Source organism: Fistularia commersonii, chromosome 1 (assembly GCF_037954325.1).
Source record: "Fistularia commersonii isolate RoL2024-O1a breed Wild chromosome 1, RoL_Fcom_v1.0, whole genome shotgun sequence".
NCBI lineage: Eukaryota > Metazoa > Chordata > Actinopteri > Syngnathiformes > Fistulariidae > Fistularia > Fistularia commersonii.
In genome coordinates, this window is record NC_141284.1 from 23,611,336 (window position 1) to 23,630,029 (window position 18,694).

At 42.8% G+C, this 18,694-nt stretch overlaps 3 protein-coding genes and 1 long non-coding RNA gene across 8 annotated transcripts in view; 2 read left to right on the forward strand and 2 right to left on the reverse strand.

Moving 5' to 3' along the window:
• The first annotated feature begins 486 nt into the window (after positions 1-486).
• LOC147237890 (obg-like ATPase 1) lies at positions 487-8,033 on the forward strand. Its single transcript, XM_086155754.1, has 11 exons — positions 487-578; positions 900-997; positions 1,133-1,276; positions 1,366-1,493; positions 3,920-4,095; positions 4,234-4,314; positions 4,539-4,636; positions 4,724-4,864; positions 5,944-6,040; positions 6,503-6,625; positions 6,706-8,033. Exons 2-11 carry the CDS (start codon positions 900-902, stop codon positions 6,805-6,807), a joined length of 1,188 nt encoding a protein of 395 aa, XP_086011880.1. The 5' UTR covers positions 487-578; the 3' UTR covers positions 6,808-8,033.
• LOC147237891 (uncharacterized) lies at positions 7,282-9,547 on the reverse strand. The gene is made up of 2 exons (XR_015106837.1): positions 9,414-9,547; positions 7,282-9,096 (listed from the first exon to the last, which is right to left on the reverse strand). It is a non-coding gene; the product is annotated as an uncharacterized LOC147237891 (long non-coding RNA).
• Positions 8,622-17,184, forward strand: LOC147237892 (transcription factor Sp3-like). 4 transcript variants are annotated; one of them, XM_086155742.1, is made up of 10 exons: positions 8,622-8,757; positions 9,083-9,180; positions 9,772-10,002; positions 10,086-10,493; positions 10,572-10,688; positions 11,865-12,077; positions 12,182-12,386; positions 12,473-12,662; positions 13,275-13,471; positions 14,940-17,184. In XM_086155742.1, the coding sequence occupies exons 1-10, from the start codon at positions 8,751-8,753 to the stop codon at positions 15,191-15,193; spliced, it is 1,920 nt and encodes a 639-aa protein (XP_086011868.1). In that variant the 5' UTR covers positions 8,622-8,750; the 3' UTR covers positions 15,194-17,184. The 4 variants fall into 4 exon arrangements, with proteins under 4 accessions (XP_086011868.1, XP_086011842.1, XP_086011859.1 ...); XM_086155733.1 differs by adding an exon at positions 8,856-8,962 and having other exon boundaries at positions 8,655-8,757; positions 10,086-10,688; XM_086155716.1 differs by having other exon boundaries at positions 10,086-10,688.
• The window catches only part of uggt1 (UDP-glucose glycoprotein glucosyltransferase 1), a 31,244-nt gene continuing 27,803 nt past the window's right edge, over positions 15,254-18,694 (reverse strand). For both annotated transcript variants that reach the window (XM_086155696.1, XM_086155704.1), the window contains exon 40: positions 15,254-18,407. In XM_086155696.1, coding sequence (XP_086011822.1) covers positions 18,388-18,407 — 20 coding nt within the window. In that variant the 3' untranslated portion in view covers positions 15,254-18,387. The remainder of the gene's footprint in view (positions 18,408-18,694) is intronic.

Consider the following 18,694-nt stretch of genomic DNA (forward strand, 5'->3'; position numbering starts at 1 on the left):
GGTAGAAAAAGCATGCCGTGTGTGGCCAAAGGCCACTCCTTACCAATTTTCTTGAATGTACAGGTATGTGTGATTTTCTTTCAGGATATTAAGAGATGATAAACAAATTTATTTTATTTTTGAGGACAGGATATTTGGAAATGACAATATTAAGCATTCCTGTTGTATATGCCGCAGTACCAAAAAGGACAGGTTTGCTGAAAAATAAACACGTTCACAGTGAAAAGGCAAAAGAAAACTGGTTTATTCCTTGGTGAACTTATTTGTCATCCTCTGTAGAACGTATACGATTTATGGCTTTTATCTATCTTTTTTTCTTACAGAGACAGTGATCCATTTGAGAAGTAAAAAAACAGTGACCAGAGCCTGTGCAGAAATAGATTTTTAAAACTTAAATCGCCGTCCCTTTGGCTGAAAACCCTGACGTAGCGCTTTGCCCGCTCTCAACCAATCAGCGACGTCTTGTGTCAAAACACTTCCGCTAAACTCTCCACCTTGCCCTTTCAGTAGAGCGGCCGGTGTGGGCAGCAATACACCACGTAGACTTCAGACAAAAATACAGAACTAAAGGTTTAAAGGTACAATTGGCGGACTTAATCCAACCTAGAAACATTTAAATCAATTCTAGCGAGTACAGGACGAATATTATAGCTGCATCTCAGACTAATTTTCGGATATTTACTAGTGGCTCCAGTTAACTACAAGCTAACGTTAGCATGTCATGTTTGAATGGGAAAATGAAGCCTCATTTGCACGTTGTCACTGCAGCTAGCTCAATGGAATGCAGTAAATAGTGCGAAGAAACCCGATCCCACATAACCAAGGCGATTTGCTGTGCTCCTGTGACATATTTTGATCTAGGTGTAAAGAGTGTAAGCAAATTTTCATAACTCTTGCAGATGCCCCCAAAGAAGGGAGAAGCCCCGAAACAGCCTCCGCTGATTGGACGGTTTGGAACCTCACTGAAAATTGGAATCGTAGGATTACCTAATGTTGGGTATGTAAACACGACAGAATCAATGGGTCGCAGCAGATTTGTTACACGACAGAAGAATTAAAGGGTGTGTTTTAACCCTTTCTGTCATTGCTGCTCTAGTTGTATTACTGATCCTTCCCTGTCTCTTCACGCTAGGAAATCCACGTTTTTCAACGTGTTGACCAAAAGCCAAGCTGCCGCCGAGAACTTCCCATTCTGCACAATCGACCCAAATGAGAGCAGGGTACCTGTCCCCGACGAGCGCTTTGATTTTCTCTGCCAGTTCCATAAACCAGCGAGGTGTGTGTGGAATAATACAGTGTGCCTTGATTGTCATTGTGTTTTGCATCACTTGTCACTAATGATCCTCCTCTTGTCTGGCTGTTTAGTAAAGTTCCTGCCTTTCTTAATGTTGTGGACATTGCTGGTCTGGTGAAGGGAGCCCACGCTGGACAAGGCCTTGGAAATGCATTCTTGTCCCACATTAGTGCCTGCGATGGCATCTTTCACATGACACGTGAGTGGTGTCTTTACAGCTGTCTCTAACTGCCGCATTGACATAGCTGTGTTGTAGAAAAGTGACTTGAGTTTGAGTCCTTTACGTCATTTGTTAAAAGGGCAAAAAATTACTTCTTCAACAAAATCATTTTTTACTATTGACCACACTGGACAATATGGGAATTCATTTCTCTCTGCAAAAGACAGGTCTGTCCCTGCCTGTCAAAACAATATTTGAATATTTTTTTCTATTAATGCAAGTAACAGTAACAGCTTTCTCCATACTTATCCCCAAGTAACAGATGATCTATGCTTTAAAGGATAATACATTTTTAAATGTTCACATAAATGTTACAGCCAAATATCACATTTGAAATCACATTTTCAGAGGAAAAGGCATATGACAGGGTGCCAAGAGAGGAGCTCTGGTATTGTATGAGGAAGTCTGGAGTGGCAGAGAAGTATGTTAGACTGGTGCAGGACATGTATGCTAGCTGTGAGACACTGGTATGGTGTGCTGTAGGGGTAACAGAGAAGTTCACGGTGGAGGTGGGACTCCATCAGGGATCAGCTCTGAGACCCTTCTTGTTCGCAATGGTGATGGATAGGCTGACAGATGAGGTTAGACAGGAATCCCCATGGACCATGAAGTTTCCGGATGACATTGTGATCTGTAGTGAGAGAAGAAAACAGGTGGAGGAAAATCTAGAGAGGTGGAGATATGCTCTGGAAAGGAGAGGAATGAAAGTTAGTCGCAGCAAGACAGAATATATGTGTGTGAATGAGAGGAACTCGGGTAGAGCGGTGAGGCTACAGGGAGTGGAGATCAAGAAGCTGGAGGATTTCAGGTACTTAGGGTCAACAGTCCAGAGCAACGGAGAGTGTGGAAAAGAGGTGAAGAGACGGATCCAAGCAGGTTGGAATGGGTGGAGAAAAGTGTCAGGGGTACTATGTGATAGAAGACTTTCAGCCAGAATAAAAGGAAAGGTGTACAAGACAGTGGTGAGACCAGCAATGATGTATGGACTAAAAACTGTTACAATGACCAAAAGACAGCTGGCAGAACTGGAGGTTGCAGAGATGAGGATGTTGAGGTTCTCTTTGGGACTGACCAAGATGGATAGGATCAGGAATGAGTCTATCAGAGGGACGGCACATGTTCGATGTTTTGGAGAGAAGGTCAGAGAAGCCAGACTGAGATGGTTCGGTCATGTACAGAGAAGAGATAGTGAATATATTGGTAGACGGATGCTGGAATTGGAGCTGCCAGGCAAGAGGTCTCGAGGAAGACCAAAGAGAAGATTTATGGATGTAGTGAGAGAGGATATGAAGGTAGTTGGTGTGAGAGAGGAGGATACAGAGAATAGGGTTAGATGGAGAAAGTTGACTTGCTGTGGTGACCCCTGACGGGAAAAGCCGAAAGTAGAAGAAGATTTTCAGAGGTATTGCAACAACTATTGTTGTCATCTTTGCTTGTGAAATGATACCATACTTTTGGCCTCATGTTGCACTTATCATTATTCTTGTGTAAAGATGTGTAGTAGTGTAATTGTTGTGAAATGTGAAACCACCAGAATTTTGGAATACTTCATTTATCCCTTGCAGTGAATTGTTAATCCTCTGGGTCAATGCATTTTACCCATCATGCATGGATCAATGGCAGTGGGCAGGGGCTTAGCCAACAGGGATTCAATGGCTTACTTGAAAAGATGCTGACAAGGAAGGAGGAGTTTGGGATTGAACAAGGAATTCACAGAATGACCTCTCTACATACTTAGCCATGCTACCCTGTAATGTTTGGAAAAAGCTTCCCAGGTGTTTGGCACCATGAAGCCTGGGGGATCCTGGTTAGAGTGGGTTGGGAGGCATGGGGCCCCCTGTTCACTGGTCGCCCCCGCAAGTGGGGAGTCTGGAGCTTAATGTGGGAATCATGTGGCGCGTTTTGCATTGTTCTGCAATCATTTGTCACAGGATACGGGCGCCCCTCGAAAAGAGCGATGCGACCATAGCCCAGATGGCCGCCTTTGGATGCCGTCTTAGCCCTCAGCATATGTGCGAGCATTGGTAATAGATGTGATAAACCTGGAAGGACATGAAGCAGACCGATGACAATCTTTTATCCATTCCTATCTCCGTTCTAAACACAAATGTTGTGTTATTATCATTGTCAAAAACTCAGTTTTTATCTGATAACATTGTTGAAATCGTTTGATATGCTGTTCTCACAAATTTCGAGGATATACACTTACAGTGTTGTAAAGGCTGACATGTTAAATCAGGTGATTTATGTATATAATGCTTAAATGGAAGCATTTCTAGAAATGTCATGTTCCATTCACTACAGTTTAATCATTAGATTTCACATCCTGGCAATGAAAACGGGTGAGAACATTCAGACGTGACTATATCAACAAGATTGCTTTTTCTGTCCATGATGCGTTTTAGGCGCATTTGATGATGAGGATATTGTCCATGTGGAGGGGAATGTTGACCCAGTCAGGGATATCGAGATCATCCACGAAGAGCTGCGACTAAAAGATGAGGAAATGATTCCGCCAATCATTGACAAATTGGAGAAAACGGCAGTCAGAGGAGGTGACAAGAAACTGAAACCTGAATATGTAAGAAAAGCTTGTCTTTGCAGAAGCTCAGGAAAGACATCTGTCTTTTGATAAAAAACTTATCACATTTTGGTACTTCAATGATGAACATGTATTGGGTGTCAATTTACACCACTTACCTGCATCTTTCTGTTTCAGGATATCATGTTGAAGATAAAGAACTGGGTAGTAGAGGAGAAAAAACACGTGAGATTTTACAATGACTGGAATGACAAGGAGGTTGGTGTTTGTGCGTTCTTATGTGCTTTGCTATACTGTCTTCCCAATACCTGTTCTTTAACAATTGGAAGAGTGGCATATGTACATTTTTACTGATAGGATCATGTAAATATTCCTGTTAAAATGAAAAGTTTGACCAAACTTATCATCACTAGGGCTTTTCACTTGCAGCCTATTGGTCCTGCTCCAGTAATTTTATCTTCCTGCTTTCCTCGGAATTACAGATTGAGGTGTTGAACAAATACCTGTTTCTGACGTCGAAGCCCATGATCTACCTTGTCAATCTTTCAGAAAAAGATTACATCAGAAAAAAGAACAAGTGGTGCGTTCAGCTGCATGTTTCACGTGAGTGATTGTGTGTGTCGCTGGAATCATTCTATGTACGTGACACCACAGCTTGTTCTTACAGGTTGGCAAAGATCAAGGAGTGGGTGGATGCTCACGACCCCGGTGCAATGGTCATTCCCCTGAGCGGTGCTCTGGAGGCTAAACTGCAGGACATGGAGCAAGAGGAGAAGGACAAGTATTGTCAGGAACATAAGACACAGAGGTGAGACTTGAAGTACTGTGCGTGTGTGTGCATGTGTGTGTGTGTTGACAGAATTATTTTGTATATCAAATTATACAGTATTTGATATCAGGGAAAAAGGCTCTTTGACATGTGTAATATGTTTAAAGAGATAATTACAGACCAATAATAATGAATTGTACTGCATGTAATTCATAAAAGCCATGTACCACCTTTGTGCTTTCACTCACGCACACAGCATACAGTCAAGCGTTGAAACAAAGTGACAAGTCTGATGGTAGACAGTGTAGTTCTCAGGCACAAAAGAGTTACGTCTCTATTTTGCGTGGACTGAGTCTGTCCAAGTTGCAAACCTCCAGCTCTTCTGGAAAAAAAAAACAAAAAACAGACCATAATCCCACCATGATTCTGTGAATGTTTTTCCACAAATGTGCTGGCAGAATTCTTTCTCTTTCTTTTTTTTTTTTTTTTCATTTTTTGTCACAACCAGTTAAATTATGAGCTCAGTCATAGGATTTATTTTTAAAGGCCCCGTAAAGTAAGGATTTTCATCGGGTTTTATTATTTCGTGATTGGACCCACTCAAGTTCCCCCTCCAGTCAAAAATGTGTTTTTCTTCTTACTCCTTGAGCAAAAATGTTGATGGTTCACTGTATTCTGAATGAGCCTGAAATACAGTCGTCATGTTGTATGATGAAAGTGTAAGATCTCTCTGTGCTTGTTAAAAACTCTTATTTTAAGAGGCCTATAGTCATAGTCTCTGTAGTTCAATAATTTAAAGTATTTTTTTATGTAAGGGGCTTCAAATTCCAAATATGTTACTCGCATCTTTAAGCTGTGTATTCTTTTTTGTTCCTGGCATTGTACAGGCCTGATACCTGCAGGGTAGTTGTCACACATGCACACCCAGGGCTTCACATGTCCAAGTGTCTAATGTGGTCATTCTACCCACTTGGGGTTGATTAGTGGTGGAGCCATGTAGTGCAAATGCCTCATGCGATAACAGCTGCAAATGCTTAACACTGAATTCAAATTTTGTATATGATATAAATGGCTTACACCACTGTTGAGCCAAGACTGCTTTTCGTTGTGCTCTTCAGTACCCTGACCAAAATCATAAAGACCGGCTATGCAGCTTTGCAGCTGGAATACTTCTTCACGGCAGGACCAGATGAGGTGCGAGCGTGGACCGTAAGGGTGAGTGTAAATGTGGCAGAAACTCTTCATAAGATGCTCAGTATTGCATTTATCTTGAAAACAAATGTCCTTACAGGACTCTTAAAACTGGTCAGTTACACTTTTGTTTCATTGAATTTCCTATATGACAAGTCCCCAACATTTCAGGGTGTGCATACATTTGTGGAAGATTAAATTATGTACTGTCTGAATCCAATTTGGATGTAAATCAAATTTCTTTCACTGAAAACATTTTAACTCGTCTCATTTACCAATCTATGATGATAAAAGAGCTTAGTTTTACCTAAATATGTGCAAACTTACGAACCAAGCACATTGAAAGTTTTCCCTGTCGTGTCTTTGTTGATGGGACTTGTCTTTCCTGAAAATCATTATACTGTCAGAAGCTTGAGGGTTGACTTATTTTGGGTTTAGTGCTTCTAAGGTACTTGTGGCTCATTTTATTGTTGTGAACCTCAACAGAGAGGCACCAAGGCCCCACAGGCTGCAGGAAAGATCCATACAGACTTTGAAAAAGGTTTCATCATGGCTGAAGTGATGAAGTTCGCTGACTTCAAAGAGGAGGGCACTGAAAATGCAGTCAAGGTGTGTGTGTTATTCAGTGTTTGATTGAAGCATATCAAGGTGTTTCAATTAAGACTGGTTCTATCGCTTTGTCTTCCCAGGCTGCTGGAAAATACAGGCAACAAGGAAGGAACTACACAGTGGAGGACGGGGACATTATCTTTTTCAAATTTAACACACCGAATGCACCCAAAAAGAAATAAAAAGACAAAACAACCAGCAGGCGGTTAGAAAACAGTATCAGCCGGTGCCTGAGAGCAACATTGTCTTTTGGCTTTTGCGTTTCTCTCCTGATGCCACAAGAACTAGATACCCTCCAGTTGGCTCGAGGAATTTTCTCGTCTGGCCTTTTGGGTCAGCAGCAGAATCTCTGGTGGATTATATTTTAAACATTTACGTTAAATCATTTGCCCCCACTCTTAGTGTTTGGCTCAAGGTCTCAAATTGAAACCAGCCAACAATTGCTATTCTTGTTTTTACTCACAATCATTGCCTATCCATCTGATCATGAAACTGTTGCCAAACACAGATTGAAGGGTCTTTAGCTGGTTTCTCAGCATCTTAACATATGTTAAATAATTTTGATCCTCTTTTCCAAAATGTTTTCATCCGCAAATGCGCATAAAATAGGCCCTGTGTGATGATCTTGTTCCTCTAAGAAATTCCAGCTTTGGGTTTTAAATTGAAAATAAATTCTTTGAGACTGAAAAGCTTGTAAAGCAAGACCAGAATTTTGATTAAACGAATAGTCAGTGATGACGTTAGAGCAACGTTGTGTGCTTTAGTTGCCTTTATTAAATTCAGCCAAAGTCTCGACATCACATCTCAGAATAGGTTCAGGTTCCTTTCCTTTAATTTGAGATTAAAACTGTAATCTCATGTGATCATCTTTTCCTAAATTCTTTTTCCCCCAGGCATTTGCAATGAGAGTCAATATTAAAAAAAAAAAATCAAATGATAGGTAGATGTGCCCACAAACTAGTTGGTATTGGGTGCAACTCGAGAGAATGAAAACCATCACTCAGTGTTGAAGGATCTCACAGGCTGGACTGTGCTGCCGATCTGACTGAACAGAGAATGTTGTTGTACACACTGCTTTTATTGACGCCTTCATAACAATGAACCCCTCCATGCGTAACCAGATGTTTTATTGTAAATCTGAAAAAGTAATGACAAATTGGGTCGTCTGGACTGTTAAGCGTCACATTGCCTCTCATCTGCAACAGTGTAGGGGTTGCATTGATGCTAATGTATCGTTTAAAATCCTCTCGCCAAATCACGAGTATTTAAAACCCTGCTCCCGCAAGGAAACATTGAGGGACAAACACCAGATACTAAAACTGTTACTGTAAAAAAAAAAAAAAGCACGAATCTTATAAACACTGCTCTTGTCAATACACAAGTGTCAATAAAAGGATACCTTTCTTGACATCGTTTCTTTCTTTTCCCTCAAGAATACTGAGAGGAATCGCTTTCTTTAAGCACACAGTGATACGGCACAACTAGTGTTGTAAACGCTGTTCTAGAAACGGTAATTCATCGCAATACAAACAGAAAATCAAAAACAATGCAGTGTTATATACGCTGTACCGTTGACCGCAGGCTATCTGGCTGTGATAATGGAGGCCAGCTGTGAACATTGTAAGAAAACTTTGCATCGGTTTCCAGACTTCGACAATTGTAAGACAGCGTGTGTTATTAATTCGAGCGAAATAATGGCAAATACTACGAACTTTCATTTACACGAGAAGTTAAAACACGGCCGATCGCGTCGAATCAAAACTAGCGCCAATTTCGAAGCTTTTCGACGAGAATTCAACAATTGCATTCCAGCCAGACTACTTCGACAACAAACAGGAAGCACACGTCCTTTAAAAAAGACCGACGTCCAGGTCGGCCAATGACGTGCCACCGCTCTGTCGCTCTGACCAATCGGGTTAAACAAGAAAGGCGGGACGTCCTGTAATGTGATGCAAATTCGACGGTCATCTTGTAAGTCCCACCCTTTTGTGTTTCCCGCACCGTCAATCAAAATAGAAAAAAATCGACCCGAATTCACCGATCAACACTAGCCCGCCTTTGATAAAATAATCATGTTCGGAGTTTAGTTGATCAGATAATCCTCCCGGTCACTACAATTCACGCTATGACTGGTACGTAAACATTTAGCGCGTCGAGGCGTACAACTAATCGGTGAGTTTGTGTAACCTACAGCGGAGCAAGCTGCGTCTTTTTATCTTTTGCTCTACAGCTAACTAGCTAGATATGGTTAGCTAACGGGGCTAGCTGGCTACCCACGGAGTTGACAAAGTAAACAGTCGATCTGGGTCGAATTCGCCGGAGAATCTCCGCCGCAAAGTTGAGTTTCGCAGTCGACTCCTTTTGGATTGGAGAGTGGGGATGCTTTGCGGGATTTTCTGCCGGGCAGGAGTTGAAGATTACAGAGTTTTGCTGAGTTTCACCCTCTCTCCCTGCTAGCGCCAGAGCAGCCCCTGAAACAAGGAGAAATGGCGTCCGCGGACGTGGACAGCAGTCAAAGCGAGTTTCTGCAATCCGGCGGCGCAACGGAAACACAGGTATCCGACATTTTCTAGTTCGTCTCTCTCGCTCGCTTTCGTTAGCTAGACGTATTTTTGAGAGCATGGAGTTCACACGTTTTAAAATTTTGATGGCATGGGGTGAAAGCCGTACACTTCCTGTGTTCCCCTCAATAACGGCCACCCACTTTACCCCTGTAAAACCCGCCCATAGTGGGTAGGACACTAAAGGCAGTCACTTGGGTCGGCTCGCTCGAAGATAACCGGTGTACCTTGGGCTGGGAGGATGCTGGGCTTTCATATTGTCGCAGGGACAGCGTCCATAATCAAAACAGTAGCGTGCAATTGTGCTGGAATAGCTACCCATCCCCCACTCTCTGCTCTCCCACCATTCCCGAGCCTGTTCTCTGCACTCTCTGGTGGATGCATGTAGCTTGTGGCTATTTCACCAATTGTTCTTTGCACACTGCATCCACCCATCCTCCTCCTCCTCCTCCTCCTCCCACATGTATGCTTTTTTGTACCTCTGATAAACACAGCATTCGAGCCCCACAGCTGATCGCCAACACAGGCTAAGATGAACTGGGCAAGTGTCACCCACGCGTGCTAATCTGTTAATTTTGCTTCCAGACGACAGATATGTCAGCCATTCAACTGACAGGCTCGGACCGATGGGAGGTGTTAACCCCTGTCTCCACCGGCAAGGACGATCAGGGAGTTGTTCACATTCCAAACTCTGGGATTGTCACATCCAACGGGCAGTATGTGCTTCCTATCGGGAGTCTCTCCAGCCAGCCCATCTATGTTACAGCGCCCGGGAATGAGGCTGCGGCCAATGGCGTGTCAAGCATTCAGTATCAGGTAAAAGGAGTTCGCCACATATCTCGGGTAGTTGTTTCTGTGAAAAAGGGCGGTCTGTGTAAAAACTCGTCTTTGCTCTCCAGGTCATCCCTCAAATTCAAAATGCGGATGGAACGCTCGCGGGATTCCAAGCACAGGGTTTAGATGACGGCACAGGGCAGATTCAGCTCCTTCAAGATGGCAGTCAGGCCAGCATCGGGATCAGTTGTGCGACGACGACAAGCACAGATCTTCTGACGCAGGCAGGGCAAGTGCAGTCTATCCAAGGCGTCCCGCTGGCTGGGGGCACTGCATACACTGGCGCGGTCCCCGTGGGGCTGCCGAGCAACATAACATTTGTCCCCATAAACAGCGTGGATCTGGAGTCGCTTGGTTTGACTGCAGCACAGACGGTTCCTATTGCAACTGGGGTAACACCAGAGGGTCAGCTGATAATGAGTGGCCAGACACTGGAGAGTCAGGGTCAGGACGCCAGCGGCAAACAGTCTATGGTAACCGTGAGTGACGCCAGAGCCAGCCAACAGCTCTACGTGCCAACAACCACCAATTCCTCTTCCAACTCCTCCCAGCTTCCCGAGACCATTGACGGCACGGGTGTCCTGACCCAGGCCACTGCCGTGTCTGCAGGCGTGTCTGACCCCTCCTCAGAGAACTACAACTCACACCATCACCTGCAGCAAATCCAGGTCAGAGAACTGCTATGTTTCTTTCATATAAGACGAGTCGGACTGCAGCTTATGAACGACACATTCTGTCATTGCATACTTTTAGTCCTATTTAGTTAATTAAACTGTTTGGGAGTTTTACCCGGATGAGTTTCATCGAGACTTTATTACATCTTAGAGAGGTTGAGGTCTTCCGAGTGATTGTTGCACATTTACAAGGCTGAGATAAAGTAGAGGCCGGGACAGAAATGGTGAGAAAATCAATGTGCTGTGTCATGTCTTCTAATGATTAGACCACTGTCTCTCCCAAGATGAGAACAAAGTGTGGGATTAGGCTCCAGCTTCACACTGATAATGGAAAGTGCAACCATGAGATTGTATTTAGGTCTTTATTAATACAGCGAGCAAAGGTGTAGCTCACAATTTTTCCACCATAACCTCATTTGTATGTTTTAACTTCTCTAAAAATGCAATGAGACATTTTATCAACTTGCCCCCTTTTATGATTCAGCAAATATTAAAAACAGTCTCTAAAATATTGCTTAGAACTGTATTAGAATAAATCCAAATGAAACAACTTCCTGCTGTCCCACCATCTGCAAGGCTAAACCTGAGAATGATATCCCCCCCCTTTTTTAAAATAAAAAAAAAACAACTTTCAATAGCTAAAATTCTTGAGCCAGGTCGGTGCTGCTATGCCAATATTTATTTTTATTTTTTTATAACATTAAGATGGAATTGAACATCTCCTATCGAGGTGATTGCCAATACAGTGATGATACATTTCATTAATGAAAACTTGGCTTCTTTATATTATGATTTTATATTACCTGCTGTTTTCATATTTCATACCTGCTGTATAATTATAGTCGTTTACTGTTTATTCACAAAAAGCACAGTTCTTTTGTCTGGTTAAGAAAAAGGTTTCGAAACCTCCAAATGAGGCAAATCCTGTGCTGAACAGTGTGTGAAATTGATGAGCACTGTCAGAGGAGTTTTGACTCGTTTCCAGAATCACAAGCGGTAACGATGAACGATAACGGTCATTATTTTCATGAACGCACACCGACCTTCTTTAAGCTTTAATAATTAACCCGGGCTGTTAAGCTGCGGAGTGTTACACATTCACAAGACATGAACGACTCCCTCTCACGCGCGGTCCTATCCTACCTTATTTTTTGCCCCCGTGCTATGCAGGTGTCCTCCTCCAACGCCACCACCATGTCGCAGCCCATCCTGCAGCTGTCTGGGGACAGCCAGGCCCAGGTAGCCCAGGTGGCTCCGGGCCAGGATCTGGGCGCTGCAGCTGGCCAGACGCTGCAGAGTGTGCAGCTGGTCAACCCGGGGACCTTCCTCATCCAGGCCCAGACGGTCACAGCTACGGGGCAGATCCAGTGGCAAACTTTCCAGGTAAAGGAATCCTCAGTTTTTTGTTTTTTTCTTAATAAAGTGGGCACCGTCGCTTCTTTCTGAGCCGTTCCAAAGGCATGACAACATTTTTTTTTCCTCCTAAGGTGCAGGGCGTGCAGTCACTCCAGGGGCTCCAGTTGCCTCAGGGGCAGGGCGGGGCCCAGCAGCTCACCTTAGCCCCAGTTCAGACCCTTCCTCTGGGGCAAGCGGGCCAGGTCAGCTTACCCAACCTCCAGACTGTGACAGTTAACTCTGTAACGCAGAGTGGCGTTCAGTACACGCAGGGCGAGGACGCAAACAGTCCGGCTGGTATGAGACATGTCCGCCTGCACACCGCGCCTCTGATCAATTGGAAAAAGTAATGTAGAAATCCCGTCACTCTGTTCCCGGCTCAGGTATCCAGATAAAAGAGGAGCCAGATTCCGAGGAATGGCAGCTGAGCGGCGACTCCACGCTGAACCCCAGTGACCTGAACAACCTACGTGTCCAGATGGGAGACGATGACATGGACACGCCGAGTGGCGAGGGCAAGAGGCTCCGCAGGGTGGCCTGCACCTGTCCCAACTGCAAGGAGTCCGGAGGAAGGTGAGCCTTGCCACTGTGGAGAAGGTTCACTGAAAGGATTGATTCAGAATGTTCAGTTACCTAACACAGATAGATAAACAGATTCACATAATTGAAGGTAGTGAAATTCTACCTGCTAATGTGAAACTGGCTTTCAGCTGTTTTTTTTTTTTTTTTTTTTTTTTTGTGGTTTGCCACAGGAACAATTTTTTTTCCAGGTTTTTGAAAATACTAAAATGAATAAATTTAGTTTTTTAAAGTTAGTAAATTTATTAGTAAATAAATCAAATTACCAGAGTATGAAAAACAGAAAAAACAACTGTCCAGGCTGTTTCGTTTCTGGATGTAGATTTTAATATTTATGTTTATAGTTCACACATCAGCTGACATCATGGTAACTCCAATGGGTTTCCTTTGCCCTCCCGGCAGCCTTTCCATGTGTAATCCTGCTGAAAGACAAACAAATGATAGTCATCAGATCTGGATGAAAATGGCCTCCTTGCCCGTGTCCATAGATTACATGTCCTTATTAATCTCTACAGAAGGTTTCTGCCCAGCCTTTTTTTTTTTTTTTTAATCAACTGAAAAAAACGCTTAAATAGCAAATGCTGACATGGCTTTTGGGTTTCGCAGAGGCTCAGGTATAGGAAAGAAGAAACAGCACATATGCCACATTGCCGGCTGCGGAAAGGTTTACGGGAAGACGTCTCACCTGCGGGCTCACCTGCGCTGGCACAGTGGCGAGAGGCCGTTCGTCTGCACCTGGATGTTCTGCGGCAAGAGGTTCACCCGGAGTGACGAACTGCAGAGACACCGGAGGACACACACAGGTGAGCGGAGGTTCTCATTTTTAAGTGGCGGGAAGACCGGGAGGAGCGCCCTCGTTTGAAGTCGCTTGACAGATTTTCACCTTTTGGTCGGAGATTCGTTTTCCGTCTAAATTGAATTTTATATTTGCTATTCTATTCTTTGCATTGGAGCGGGCGAGAAAAGACCGAATGGTTTACTTCACTCAGTCAGGTTTTGTTCAGCGCTCGAGTCTTTAAGCGTTTTTCAACACAAAGAGCAGCTCATGCCGTCTCGACTTCTCTGGCGCTTCAAGAGACGCTGCTGTTGAATTGAAAGAATTTTAGATGTTGGCATTTTCAGGCCCTCAAACAAATAGCTGTTTTGTCTGCGTTGAATCAGAGAGGCAGTGAGAAGGACAACGTCTCCTCTCGACCTCGTCTGACGGCCAGCAGCTCAGATTCAGTGGCCGATACCTTTATTTTTTTTCATTTTTTAAACGTTTCAGAAAATGTTTTTTTCTGATGTCCTTTATAAAGTCAGATTAAAGAGCATTGATGGCGGGGGATGCTTCGGCGTGCATCAGTGATGTCAGGCTTAATTCACGTTTGATTTCCTCCACCTGATACATTCCCTATTAAGCTTTTCAAATGTAAAATCATTTCACCCCCGTTTTAAAAATGGGGCTGGTCTTGCCTCAGAGCTACTCATGACATTTGACCGAACTGATATACATTTTTGTTTGTTTCAAAGGCACCGAAAAAACAAGTCTGTGGATAACATTAACCCGGGTCAAGATGTTTATCCAGTTATTTGTCAAGGAATATTTCCGTTTTATTTCTCCACACTTTGCTAAACTGACAGCAGATATAAAACTATCAGCACAAAATGAAGGACTGAAATAAACTGTTTGTACTTAAAGACTGACAGTCCTGGTTTGGAGACCACATCTTTTATTTCTTCAAATTTCCTCTCCATCAATCTGTAAGCTAAATTACTTTCTTTTTTTTTTTCAATATAAAAAACATTTGAATTTCAAGTCCCAATTTTTTTTTCCTTTGAATAACTCAGCTCAGTTACATTCTAATAATAATTATTTTTACTGGCAAATTAATCTTCAGTAGTTTTGCGTTATTTTTATTTTTTATATTATTTTTTTATTGCATTTAAAATTGGTTGAAATTAAGATTTTAAGGATTTCAGTCATTTATTCCCAATTCAAAGGTAGCTTTTCCAAAAAAAAAAAAAAAAAAGAAAAATTAATTTGAACACAATTTCTTGTTTTTAATTGCAACTAGCTTCCACCTCACATTCAAATGTTCAAATATTCTGTCATGCAGTCCGAGGATGGTCAACAACACCACCCCCTAGTGTTCTGGAAGACTTGTAAAAAGATTCTTAATCAGTATTCCAGTTAGTGCTTTTGTCTCATTTTTCAAGTCCGTGTGAAGGATGACGAAACCGATTGTGTCGCTTCACATCCTGGTGTTTGTTTGTGTGTGTGTGACACAGGAGAGAAGAAGTTTGTGTGCGGAGAATGCTCCAAGCGTTTCATGCGAAGCGACCACCTGGCCAAACACATAAAGACTCACCAGAATAAAAAAGGCAGCGTTCCCACCTCCACGTCCTCGCCCACCACCGACACCGTCATCACCGCGGACGGAACCACGCTCATCCTCCAGACCACCACCACCCACGACCTCGTAGCCAATCAGGAAATCCCTTTGCAGCTGGTCACTGTGGCGCCCGGTGAGGTCATGGAATGAGGCGGGGAAAAGGGTGAGAACAGGCCAATCACAGGGACCTTTGGGCTTTTTCTCCTCGCCTCTTATTTTTTTTTTTTTTTAATTTTTTGTTTTTGTTTCTTTTTTTTTTTTTTTTTTTACATATGAATATATACGTAAATATATATGACAAATATATATATTTTAAGTAAGAGTTATGACTTTGTTTTTGCAGTCTTTTTATAGACAGGCAAAAACATTAAAAATGTGGTTGCTATGTACACACGCGTAAACACATAGACACACACATGCACACACACACGCACACACACATCCACAAGAGACGAGAGAACACGCATTCATACACTCAGAACACGACACAACGAAATGCCTTATTTTGTATCATACTCTTGTATAAAATGCTGGAGGTGCATGTGTTTTTTTTTTTTTTTGTTTTTTCGTTTGTTTGTTTTGTTTTTCTACAATTGATGTTAACTGTAACAGAGAAATGTGTTTGTGAAGATTTTACGAGAAGAAGGAAGTTTGAACCTCTGAGGGACGATTTGGATCTCTTGGGAGAGGTCTGACGAAGCGGAGGGCTCAGTGGGAAAGCGGCGCCGCATCCACCCCGCAAGCTAGCTTGTTTTCTTTTTAAAGAACGGGCTCGACATTTTCAGGATAATGGAGAAGATTGATACAATCCTCAAGAGGACTGGAAACAGCTGTCTAACCCCCCTCCCCTCCCCTCCCCCGGTCACTCTCAAAGCTGGCAAACTGCTATATCCTGTCTGTCTTTTAATCTGTACATAAACGGAGGTGTAACTGACAGGTTAGGAATGTCTCACACCATGTCGCGGGATGGGACCACAACTTCCAAGCATTTTGCCGGTCGTCTGGAAACGGGTAGCACCTGGAATTTTCTGCACGTGTTTTTTTTTTTTATTTTATTTTTTTTATTTTATTTTTGACCACCCAAGTGAGCTGCTTCCAGTCTTCACGCAACAATCGGTTCCAACTAACAGTTTCTCTTGAGAAATTTTATCTGCCCGTGATTTTAATGATCGATCGATCAGCCATTTTGTATATAAAATTTTAGAAATTACTCTTTTAATCAGTCGTTGCCAATTATTTCGCCGTAGGTAAGGCTAAGCTTCGGCTCGCACTTTGTGCGTATCAATCTTCTCGTCAGCGTCTCCTCCCGCCCTCCCAAAGTGTTGAAGCTTGTCTTAAGCGAAGCGAGCAGGTACTGCCAACCGGCCGGCGACAGGCGGCTGGGTGACGCCGAAGCATCGGTCGGAGCAGGAGGAGGGACGGCGCCAACGCCTTGAATCTTCACTGTTGATGCAAATCCGCTCTGGAATAGGGGGCAACTTCTTCCAGCATCTGGTCAGTCGGAACAGAATGTCTCATCTCCTCTCGGGCACACCGTCCACTGTGCTTGTCCCCCTCCACCCCCCCACACACCCCCCCTTTGTCACGTTTGCTTTTTTTTTTTTTTTTTTTTTTTTTTGTAAATTCACATGGTATTTCAGCATGTTCTTCACTGAGCTCAGTGTGTGGGCAGGCCTCGTCACGTTGCCATGTGGGGGGAGAAAAAAAAAAGGCAAACAAAAAAAAAAACTTAGAAATGGAAGCAACTAATGAGTTTGCCCATCAGAGTGTTTCTTCTATGGACCATTCCAGTTGGACGCCAGATGATCTGGTTCGCAATAAACGCTCGTCACAATTCTGGCCAGAAGTAAAGCTGAGTCAAAAGGTAAACAGTCATGCCATTTTTTTTTTTATTTTTGAATTTTAATTATAAATCATGTAATCCCTCTGTTTGTCCTCATGTTTGTAGCATTCATTTATATGTATATGAACTTATTTTCACATTGTTTATAGAAGCCATTACTTAGTTAACAGAATTTATTTCAATGTATCAAAACCTTATTTTAAGTGATTTTTTTAAGAGTTGGTGTATAAATTGAATGTTACCTTTTGTAAAACCTTTTTTCAAATGGATCACAATAAAGTCTGAAACCTTCAGTAAAGAGCTCCATGCGTTTCGAGAGCAGAATCTTAGCCGCCAGATTTTGGCCTTAATTGGACAAATGTGTAATTTGTCAGCAAATTAAATGACGTCACTGTTTTTGCCACAGTTTCTGGTCACATGCTGGTTTTAGTTTTTGATTACACATCAGCCAGAACAGTCGAGTGTTCTGACAGAAAAGCAGTGAATGCTCTACTCCTGTGACAAGCGTAAGAGGAAAAAAAAAAACGAACTTCATAGTTGGGGACTTTTATTTAACAAAAATAGCTGACAACCAGAACAGAATGATGACAAGTTCACAGATGCTGCTCAGAGGCATCCAATACTCCTCGGACCGACTGATGTAACAGCTCCGCTTTCATGAAAGTACCAGAAAAAATGGGTTTCTAGCCTTCCTCCTCTGGCCTGAGCACTGTGACCCAAACATCCCTTTTCCCTGAGAGCTACAGAGACAACAGGTCAAAGACGGGAGAATCAAACCGCAGATATTTTGTATCTTATTTTCATTCACAGAAACCTCACGGAAGTCTTCACTTGTCTCTAGACTTCCCCTGGAGTCGACCGGCTCAACGCCTTTTGGAAACTTGCATTCTTTTCAACATCCAAAGTGGTGCTTAGATATTTGTTTTTAAATTCTGTCGACTAAATTTGCGGTTTAAAAAACAAAACAAAACCGTTTCCTAAAACTTGACTTTGTGTTGATTGCTGAAGTTATAAATTACACGGAGGATTTTAACCATCAACATTTTCATGGTTCTGATCTTGAAAAATCAGAATGCTGTTACAAATTTTCCAAGAAATGTAGGAATTAACAAACAACATGCACTGTTTTAAAGTGCTTTCATAAACAATAAAAAAAACAAACTGAAACCTTTAATCAGAAAAGATTTTCCCTCCCTTTGTGCTTCAACCACAGTCAGAACCAGAATCCCAGTCAGTGCAAAACCTTCACAGACAGAAGGGGGGGAGAGAATTATATTACACAGAAAATGTATCCAGGAGTCAAAAATCATAGTGTCACCGCCTGCTGATGCACTAAAAAACAGTTCAAGGAGAATGAAATTCCCCTTCAAACTTGGAAACAGGGGGGAAACAACGGCGTGTAAAAGCGAGTGGTGGTAGTCGGTGGTTGCTCGGCAGCTGGAGGTGGTTGAGGAGCCTCCAGATGAAGAGACTCTTTAAACAGAGTCGCGTCACGTGATCCTCACAGTTCTGTGTGAGCGTCTGACGAAGGAGAAACAGAAAATAAAAAGGTGTTGAGAGTTGAAGTGACCGCGCTGTCATTTCCTAATCCAGTTGAGATTGTTGATCTTGTTCTCTCTGGCCACTAGTCGACAGCAGAGGGCGCTGGCAACCGACCGAGGAGGGGATCGTGGAAAAGATCCTATTGTTTGCGAGACAATCTTCAGATTAGGTTCGGGTTGAATGCAGATGGTAATCAGTGAACTCATTGGTAGCCATGGCGACGGTGACAATAGAAAGTCAATAAGATTTTTTTTTTTTTTAATTTG